At 37.7% G+C, this 11,132-nt stretch overlaps 1 protein-coding gene across 1 annotated transcript in view; it reads right to left on the minus strand.

Moving 5' to 3' along the window:
• The window catches only part of ADCY1 (adenylate cyclase 1 (brain)), a gene marked incomplete at its 5' end in the record, with an annotated part of 36,659 nt that overhangs the window by 14,182 nt on the left and 11,345 nt on the right, over positions 1 to 11,132 (minus strand). Inside the window, 3 exons of the mRNA XM_010083918.1 lie at positions 4,372 to 4,498; positions 5,135 to 5,391; positions 8,315 to 8,404. Of these exons, the coding sequence (XP_010082220.1) occupies positions 4,372 to 4,498; positions 5,135 to 5,391; positions 8,315 to 8,404 (474 nt within the window). The remainder of the gene's footprint in view (positions 1 to 4,371; positions 4,499 to 5,134; positions 5,392 to 8,314; positions 8,405 to 11,132) is intronic.

Here is an 11,132-nt window from a genome sequence, read left to right on the forward strand (position 1 = left end):
TTTGTGGCAGTTAGGTCATTTTGCAGAATTGAACTGTATTTGCAGAGCCGCAGTATTTAAAAGCAAGCTGTTTTTGCTATGGACCTGATGACAAAATTTAAAATGTTCTTTGGTACTACAGTTTTTGACATGTAAGCTATGTGAACGTGTGACATGTGTACAGCTATTGCATTTTTCAAAGTTACATGGCATCCCACAGTTTTACGATGCTGGCAACTGGTTATACAAATCCTCTGTTCAGGAAGGAGTCTGAACTGTTTATCACCTGAGCTCTCAGATGAGTGTTTAATACACATAAAAAAGCTGTAGCAGTGTCACTGACTGAAGAGTTATCACATGAATATCCACTGTTTCAAGATACAGCTAAAAAGCCTGGCACTGGTGCTTCAGAAACATCATCTTTGTGCCTGAAGGTGGCACTAAAATCACAGGGAAAGAAAAAATACTGCAAGATTTTTAAGAGGACACCTGTCAAATCTTGCCTGCTGACTATAAAATACATATTTCTTACAAGTGTCACAGATTAGAAAAGACACCTGAATGATATTCTAGTATTCCCTAAAGGATGTAACCATCAGTCATACCATTGTATTATTCTTATTTTGCTCCTCTGACAAATCCTGGGTGAGTAAGCAACTCAATTTTTTTTGGCAGTTTTAGCTTCTTCATAAATTCATTGCTTGTGTTTATTTGTCCTTTTTTTCCCCCCAGTTTTGCTGAATAATTTGCAAAAGCAAAAGTGATTATCGGTCACAAACAAGTAATATGCTCCTATATTTGCTATCCTAAGTTATTGTCACATAAGGCATACAGGGTTACTCAGCAATGAAATTCCCTTCCCACTGCCTGTTAAAAAAACCACCAAAACCCAGATATTTCTTGGAAATGCTGTGATATTCAGAAAGGTTAAATTTGGCACAGAAAAAAAATTAGCAAAACCAACAAGAACCTATAACACTATTGACGTGTGAACAGTAGGTACAAATATAAATGTTTAAACTATCAGAAAAAATCTATTTTTTCCACACAATGTACATAAGTCATACTGTATTATCTCTGTTTTGGTTACATAATCTAGATGCATGGAAATTAGATTAACTTTTATTGAAATGGTATAATTTTTATAAATCAGTTTTTCTTGTTTGAAATCTGCTTTTCCTGAAAACATTTTTTTTTTTCTGATGTGGCAGACAAAATCTATGGAAATAGGTTTTCCTCAGACCTGAGCATAGACCACATTTTTACAGGATTAGCCCCACAATGAGCCTTACTAAAAGTATGCAAAGTGCCTACAACTTATCAAATAGTCCTTGAGTCTGAAATTCTCCAAGCTGTAAGCCAGCCACTGATGAGAAGCTTCCTAAAAATACATCTTGTACCATGTTGGCACACAGTAGTAGCTGGCCACTGGGAGATGTGAGTCTCCAGCTCTACAAGTGGTTCATGCAATTCAGTGCTTTCACAAAAAAACAGTACACTCACCCTGTAAAACATCAAGAAAATCTCCACAGTCCCTGTACACTAAGTCAGTGGTCTTTCTAAAACTTCTGTGACCAAGAACGTAACCAAGTTAAGCTAACATGGTTCAATGATAAGTAGTACTGCAGCTGCAAAGAAACATGTCCACGAATGCTGTTTAACCATAGGCAGGGCTCCTGCAGTTGAGCAGATAGAGAAAACTGTCGCTCAGGAAGGTGGCTTTTACCCTTGTCTCCTCTTAAAGACTGTTAAACAATTAGTAGCTTGGAGTTTGCTAACTATTCATAGTCAGTTTTAACATATAGATATTTCCAACAGTCTTCACAGAGCTTTTAATACTCAAGATTTTTACAATGTCAAAGAGCCTAATAAGTACAATAGTATTTTTTTTTTTTTCCTCACTTATCCATTTGAATAGGTAAGCACCATAAGGGTGAGACTGATGAGACTCAGGTAGCCCAGAGAAGCTGTGGATGCCCCATCCCTGGAGGGGTTCAAGGCCAGGCTGGATGAGGCTTTGGGCAACCTGGGCTAGTGGGAGGTGTCCTTGCCCATGGCAGGGGGGTTGGAACTAGGTGAAATTTAAGGTCCCTTCCAACTCAAACCATTCTGTGATTCTATGATTCATAAGCACTTCTGCAACATCCATTATGACAGTACTTCTGCATGATTAGCCCTTGTATTCAATATCATTTATAATCAATACAAAGAAAGGAAACCACAACAACATTCCTTACAACATGTTATCCACTGTTGTTTATTGTACAGGGAATAGATCTTCCATGTGGAATTGAGGAGAACAAGGATATATGCTCAGAGGCCAAACATCTACCCAGTAAACTGATTTCAGAGAATGGTACTTATCCTGATCTTTAATTTCTGAATTTTCTACCTACACTGATTTTTTTTTTCCTTTCTGATTATCATCATTCAAATCTCACAGACAAGATGGTGCCACATAAGTACCTGATTTGCAATTGAAAAGATCTGAAAATGGCATTTGATCTTCTTAGATGAGAAGTACTCTTTGAAATGGTACCTGAAGATGTCTCTGGACATTACTGAAATTTGATAGGCATCCATATGTCTTAACTTCCCTTATTGTCCTTTGGAGTAATTGCACAATGGTTTTAACAATAGTGGTAGTCGACTAGGTATTTCGGTAAAACCTGGCCCCAAGAAAACAGAAAAAGTTTATTTTTCTTCCTTTACTATTGTCCAGGTTTGGTCTTTCAGCAGGCAGCATCTCATTAGTTTCCTGTACTTGATTTTTTAAAACTAATTGATTGCTAATTAAAAACCAACTTAAAACTAAGAATCTTTAAACAGTACATTCCTTAGGGATGCACAATTCACTGTGCAAATAATAGTAGCTGTAATGATGAAAAGCATTTAAGACACTGGAACTCACTCTGGACCTGTTGAAAGGCCACAGGATAGCAAAACAGTGTCTTCCTGCTTGCTACTCTATTTCATGGCTAGGAATAAGATACAGACAGTCTTGTATTCATGGATCATACGGCACTCACATACTTCTGTCGTGAGCCAATCTATATAAAGACAGACACTATACATCTAGTCATGTGCTGCTCTGAGCTCTGAAGTAAGGGATTATTTTTTTCCACCTGAAAATTGTCTTCGGCACCACAGCAAGTGGAAACTATTATCAGTTTGTCCAAAACAAACTTCTGAGGCTGGCAGGCACAGCACTTATCAATACTGCAGGTCATAGAACAAAAATTAAATGAAGTGATCACACGTTGTTGACTCAGTTAAACAGCACAGAGTCCACAGAAATTATAGAACAAGATAAACCTTAATCATAAAGGAGGTGGACATGGTCTTGGACATCAAGACAAACAAAAAATTCCAACAGACCTTAACTGTTAGGTTGAAAAACTTTAAGAGTTTTTGAGAGTAGAAGATAACAGAGCTAAGTCATTCTTGATTTCACCATTCTAGGTAACACAGTAGAGTAAGGAATGCATTTAATCCATGTGTTCCAGTCTTGATTTCACATGCAAAAGCAAGCACTGCAAGAATTTATACAGTTGTCTTAACGACACAGTTAAAAAGGTCTAGGCGAGAACAGGATGTGACCTCTCTGAATTATGGGAGTGTAAGAGTGTAAGATTTATTAGGAAGGCAACTTTCAAATTCCATCAAAACAAACTTACATCTTCTTCAACTTTCTCATTTCCTCAGGGGCCAGTGTGAAACACTCTGGAAGTAGGAACAGGACTCTTGAGAGACATGACAGGAGGTAGACATTTCCCGATGCTCCTGCTCATGGTTTATGTAATTTCTAAAGGTTTTGTTGTGATTATGATCATTAGGAAATATATTTTCAAAAAAAAAGTCCATACACTTGGTATCTAAATAAATTTCTCATATTTCTTTGGCAAAGAGTTCCTTACTTTCATTGCATTATATGGGTATAAGTATTCCTTTTTATTAATTTTATTTGCTTCTTTTCAGTTTACCTGAACATCAACTTATTTTCACCTCTCTTTGTATTATAAGATGAAAAAACCCTGTGGATTTTATTTTTTTATCTCAAGTTAATACTGCTAACAATCAGTTTCTCATCTTTGAAATTCTCTCTATTTACAATGCACCTTAGATATAAATACTTTACTTCATCAATGATGTACTGTTATGGAACAACTACAAACAACAACAAAAAAAATCACTTTTCCAGAGCAAATTAATAATATAGGTCTGTGTAAAGAAAGCTCTAATAATTGTTCTCTGTAAACCACAACAGACATGAAAAATTTTGAAAGTGTCTTAGTCCACCTAATTTGTTCTGAAAGTATTTGCAAGCCAGTTCAAAGAGTAGGACACCATTTTGTGTGCATGGATACTAGAATTAAAAGTTCTGCAACTTACCTGTACAGCCCAGAGGTAGTCCAGACGCAGCTTCAAGTCCACCTGTCTGGAATGCAGTGCCAAAGCACAAGAAAATAGCAAAATGGCTAGTATTGGTTCATAGCCACGCATATAAAAGGAGCCACCCCTTGAAAATGAAAGGAAAGTTAAATGGATTATTATTCCAGGTTTTCTAAATACCTAACACTGCATACGTTTAATATCAGATCTTTAGTTTAGAACATGTGGGTACCCTCTAATCACTAGCCTTTTCTGAAGATGCTTGTACAGGCAGGGAAATGGGTGACAGTAAATCTGACCACTGCATCACACCAACATTCAATTTCTTGAGGATTTAATAATGCTATACATTATTGTAATGTGTGTGCATGCTTTTCGTTAGGATATATAAAAATACTCAAAAGCTCAAAAGCTTAAATGCAATTGGAATTGTTTGAGGGCTGCTGAAATATGGAAGTGAAGCTTTTAGCACTGTTTTTCTACTTCATATTATAATTAGACTGCAATGTGTTTAGGTGAGGTATGTTAGCACAAAACTACAGAATAATGGGGCAACAGTTGCTAGTTCCCAAAAGCTGATGTCCTTTTGATGGATATTACTAGATCCTACAATTGCTGGGGAGAGGATGGGTTAAGTATTTCTTATGCTCCACTGAGTACATAGCCCTAAGCAGGACTGAATGCTAGAGAATTCACAGATGAGTAGTCAACATCATGACTGTCTACAGAAATACCCATGGCTTTAATTTTGCATGATACCTACCCCACTGCTTTTCTGTAACCACTGAGTTCCAGAATAACTATGTACAAAATTGTAACAAAAAGCAGGAGAATAATTTTTGGCAAGGAAGATACACGTAGAAATATTGCCAAGGTGAGAGTCCCCACTACACAGGAAAGGAAAGCATAGTGGGCTGTATCACATGGAAGTTCGTTCATTGTTTTATTTGTTCCACCAGGAGAAATTATAACTATTGAACTGCTGGAATTGGTATTCCAAACCCAAGGCATACAGCCAACCTAGAAAAGACAGGAGAGGCAAGAAGGGGAGATAGTTAAATATGAAATAAACAGAAATGCAGCTGCTATGAGGCTGACTGTAGTTCGTTTCTAATTGGGAAAAGTTGGCCATGGAGTTCCCTATCCAGCTCACTGCTCTAATAATATCTAATATCTCTCCTTTTCCTGCAACACTTTACTCCATTTTAGGTGGGAGACACTCTTTGTTCATTAGATGCCAGTAAGGCCAACCAGTTAAAGTCTGGGCTTAGTTTAATAGTTTCTCTCTCAGTGCTCAAAACTAAGAGATTCTCAAGACAACATATTCCTGCAAAAATTAAGGAACTTCAGTAAACATTTTATGTGGCCATGTGGGTGAGAAACGTTCTTGCACACTGCACAGAAAGAAATGTGTTAGTTTTATTGACTATGTAAACTCTATCAATTTCAATTAATCAAATATAAAATAAAACATATTTTAATCTTTGATTGAAAAGCTAAACATGAATAATATCTTTTCTCCGCTTCAGAGATACTTCTGTTATCACATATGATTCAAATACAAGGGCTAATCCTTAATTATCCCTGCCATTTCAGTTATCCAAGGAGCTCCATTTCCTCCCTAGACTGTGAAACAAAAAAAATGTTTTAGTGCATTTCCTATGGGAAATCTGAGGAAATTTAACCTGCTTCTTCCAAAGGCAATGTCATGTACACATTTCAAAGCTGTGACCCAAGGAAGGGAGGAATTTTTGGCAAATAGTGCAAATCCCTAGAGCTCCGGTCTTAATTGCACTCCAACCTTCACCCCGTATGAAGGGAGAGGATAAGAGTTAGCATAAATGGGGAGAGTGAGATGGTAGCGTGAAATAGATTTTAACAGGCACTGCCACCTAAGCCCAGCCCTGTACTTAAGCTTCTCTTTTGAAGTGTGTTATTAGACCTTTTTATTTCATCCTAACCACTGATAATGAAATTTTATAGCATGCTGTAAAATAACTGACAACCTGAAAGGTGATTAAGCAATATATTTTACAGGGGGTTGTAGTAATTTAAAAACATGAGACGTAACAGATAAAATAGCAGTTAAACTCATAATGGCTAACATGATGAAATGAGATGAGAAAGAGTGACATGAAAAATGCGTTTAACATGATTTTGTTCAATATCTTTAAAAATGCTCTTCATATTAAACTCGTCTGAAAACATAAGCATGCATGAGGGCTTCATAAATGATGTGCAATCCATCCAAGAAAACACCGTCTGCTCTACAGCTAAGAGTGAAACCTCAACACCTAGCTCTTCTGTTAGCTGAGAATTCTAGAGGCATTACTTTGCAGGAACAAATACTTTCTACTGATTAAACATTCCCCTAAGCATTTCAATGGTTACAGGTTATTTTTGCTTCAATAAAGCACAAACGTATATTTGTGACTTATTCTAAGTTGTAACTGAATGATCACTGTCTTGTTGGAGGCCAGAACTTCTGAATTCTCATCTGCTTTCTTCCACTAGTGTTCAGCATTGCCTTTGGCCTTCTGATGTCTGGTCATTTTCACTGCCTTTAAGTGGCAAAAACAGTTCTTGTTTCATTTGGCAAAGTAAGTGTCAGATTTACAGGGGCTGATCCACAAAGGTTCAGGCTGTCATGACATTCGCCTCAATCCCGAAATCAGATACACAGAACTTGCTGAGATGCTAGCTAGCCTGGAGGCACTATGCATTTCTATGCATTCTGGGCTTATACGCACATTGAGAACCATATATATATATACACGTCTGTGTGCTATTACGACTGTGTGTTATTCACACACTGACGTTCAGGAATTCCCAGAAATGTCTGAACATCAGTAATTCTTGGTACCTCTCAGGACACTGAAATTCACAGACAAGGGATCCTCTGCCCTTTCAGTTCATGGGGATCAGCTTGGTCGATGTTCTCAGGGCAGGTCCAGGGATGAGTGAATACACTAAATACAAAATAAGGGGCTTGGCACCTCAGTTAGCGCTGTGAATTGCTCATGAAATCACTGTCTTCCATTTGGTCAGAACGCATTGCCTAAATCCCACAGAGAGGCATGACTTCAGACATCTGCCTTCTTAGCATTTCCAGTTGTGTTTAGCGTGCTATTTTTGTGTGTATTCTTTCCTTTGGGTACCCTAAAATCTTTAATTCATTAGCATTAGCAGCCAAAATGCTGAAATGGAGTGCTAGGAATCTGACAAGGCAACTAAATGCCAAATACTTAGGTGGAGGTTTAAATCCCATTTGACATTCAAGTCCAACGTGTAGAACAAGCTGCTAATCTGCAGTAAAAGAAGTTCAATCTTCAGAAGTTTTGAGCAAGTTCACTTCATACAAGAGAAGCTTCTTAGACATTAGATGTGAAAGGACCACGTAAGTACCAGATTCTAAGAACCTCTTCTCGTTACGCAATGCTGTCCGTATTTTAAGATCTCGTTATCTTTCTGATCTGCCCGGACTAAAAATATTCCCCTGTTGTTACACACAGATATGTTCTGTAAGTTGCCACATAGAAATAAGTAATGTTGTTTAACACCATGCCTTGTCTGTCAAAAAACACTAGCCATTGAACTAGTAAGCAAGTTCAACATTTAAAAATACTTCTCCTGTAGAGCACATGACATCAGCAGACTATGGGATACTAAGGCTTGATACAAAAATTTCCACAGATGTTGACTAGGTATTATCTGCATAATTTGCTAATAGCTTTACCATTCCTAACTCAACACCCTGACTCAGGGCAGTGCAAGTTCAAATTACAGCAAAGGGCTTTAATTTTGAAGAAGCATGCTCTGCAAGTATGAATAATAAAAAGAGTAGGAATCCACCAGATGAGAATATGGTATGTGTTTAACAGATCTTTACCAGGTTGTTATTTAAACAATGCCAAATTAAGCGATACTTGATTTAAATACTCACCACACATCCTTGAGCCACAGAGTATATTAAGATCACAATAAAAATACACAAAATAGTACGAATTTGTATTGTCAGGCACCCTGGAAAACACTAAGAAAGAAAAAATAAGTTTTATAGATAAAGATTTAAAAAATATTTTTAAATTCTAGTTGTTATTTTTTAGTAGTCTATAAAAAGCAGTGAATAAGGGATATGGAAATTTTGCCTGCATTGCAAATTATGAAACAAGCACGCAAGTATTATTGTGTACATGTACTCCAATTGTAATTGTATTTTTGGGAGTAATAAATGTGAAATTATTATTTCTATACATTATTTCTTTCTATAATTAAAACTCTTTGAAAGGTTAGTAGGATGTCTGCTCATAACACAAATAATAAATTAGGATAGCATTTGATCTGGTTCCCATGGGGAAAATATCCAAAGCATCTTTAGCCTTGCAAATTATCAGCTACAAACAGTGATCCAAGAGAACATCCTGTAGTAGCATAGAATTTTGGAGTGGTATTTGTGTCTTGTGCTATAGTAGTCATGTTAAATGCCACTGCAGTTTTAGTTATCAGGGCTCATTAAAAATATTGAATTTGTCAGAGCAGAAAGAGCAGTTGAGAACAAAAATGTCTGGTGGAATGCAGTCTTGTGAATGAATCTCTTGCTCATCTCCGTTTTTACCCTGACTCCATCACGGTGAAGTGTGAAGTGCTTGCTGCTTTGAGAATATAGGAAGCCAGTGACAGAAGGTGAGAGAGGAAGGACAAGTCTGTTACGCTCTAGTATTTATGCTTGTCCTAGTCATTACTGATCTGCTCTGGTTTCAGGGAGAGCTCCTTTCCTTCTTTTCCTCTTGCATTAAGAATGTTTGGGGCATATACTATCTACTGGATCGATGGTACATCTTTTAGACCACAGGACATCTTCCAGTCACTTCAACCAGAAACAACCAGATTTAAAAGGGGAACAATCCTGTGTCCCTTAAAAAGAGGGGGCTCAGACTTATCAGGGCTGGATTTGACTTAAGAGCAAATGGAGTAAGCAAACACCTATTTTTTGGATGAAAGTCACCAATCCTGAAGAAAAGCTGTTCAATTCATGGGTATCACAACATCAAAAGCGTAGCTTCCAGTAGATAGCAAAGTTCCCACAGAGAGGGGCTTCTGTGGCCTTGGCACGACAGAAGTCATGTATTGAAACTCCTCCCCTTCCTTTCACATATACAGAGACATTTCCCCTGTGTGTGTGACCAGCAATTAAAAGTTTGACATAGTTGTAAGTAAATCAACTTAATCTGGGCTGTGAAACATGAGAATAGAGCAATTATAGAAAAAAAAAAATCTTGTGTTATCTGCAAATATAATCTGGCTTACATGGATTAAGTCCATGTAAATGTACATGGGGAACAACCAAGTAATATTTATATAAATAAGTAGATTTATATAAGCATACTATGGACCTGAGTTAATTGGCTACACCAAAAACCAGTTTAACTATTCGTCAGCATTAATAAAATACATTGGGATACCTGAGGCGTATCACCTTTAATAAATCAGTGAGCATATTGTAGAACAAAACCCTCGAATTGTAAGAATCTCACATTGAAAAGCTGTGTCTCAAGGGAGGGAATACTGCAGTGTTCAAAATTACACTATGAAAAAAGAGATAGACTACTTCTGCATTTATTCATCATTATCATATAGTTCAACTTGGAAGGGACCTCAAGGACCCCAAAAGTACTGTCTGCCTTCACCCCCAGGGCCATTTCTGCAGAGCTGGTCAGTCCCCAGCCTCTGCCATTGCAGGGGGTTCTTCCTTCTCAGGGCCCAGACTTTGCATTTATCCATGCCGAATTTCATAAGATTCCTATTGGCCCATTCTGCCAACCTATCTAGGTCCCCTCTCAATGGTCATCCTGCCAGTGTGTTGGCTATTACCCCGAAACTGGAGTCACCTGAAAACTTGACATCAATATATGCCACAACCTTTTCCAGGTCTCTGATAAAAATGTTTAACAGGACAAATCCTAGGATAAACTCCTGTGGTACCCCACTTATTACTGGCTTCCAGGTAGAGTTCAACCAAACTGCTATGCTCTGAATATGATCATCCAGATGGCTTTTTACCCATCAAGTTGTCCACCCAACTAGACCAAAATCCTATGCACACACAAGATGGAACATGTGTTTTTTTATCCATATAAATGCAACACAAAATAATAATTTTTTTAGGAGGAAATATACATATTCAGTCTGCGACCAGATAAGTTATCTACTGCTTGTTAAAGAGAGAATCCCCATAGTTCAAAGATAATGCTGCATGGTTAATAGTGACAAAGCAAAATGCAGATTCAAAGACAATGTGTCCTTACATATTGCACAGACATTGTGTGTGTGTGTGTGGTATGTGTATGTTCTGAATGTTGACATGCTAGGCTATTGGGTTAAAAAGAAAAATAAGCCTTTAAAAGGTTAAGGTACGAGACATGTCTTGTCCTGGGTTAAGCAGAGACAGAGTTCACTATCTTCATAACTGCTAGCAAGAGGATGAGTTTTGGATTTGTGCTCAGAAGAAAGCTGATGAAAAGTGATGTTTACAGTTGTTGCCAGGATATTCAAGGTTTTTCAACTTCTCTGCTCCCTGCAGACGGCGTGGGGGAGCTAGGAGGGAACACAGCCTTGGTTACTAGCCCAGGATTTGATCTTAGGTTCGGGATTGAGACCCAGAGTGGCCAATAATCTATTCCATACCATACCCTTCATGCCCAGTATAGAGGTGAGGACCCTCCGGAAGATCAGCCCTTTTGGTTCCAGATCTGTTTTGCTCC

This window comes from Pterocles gutturalis, unplaced genomic scaffold (assembly GCF_000699245.1).
Source record: "Pterocles gutturalis isolate BGI_N339 unplaced genomic scaffold, ASM69924v1 scaffold14975, whole genome shotgun sequence".
In the NCBI taxonomy this organism is placed as follows: Eukaryota; Metazoa; Chordata; class Aves; order Pterocliformes; family Pteroclidae; genus Pterocles; species Pterocles gutturalis.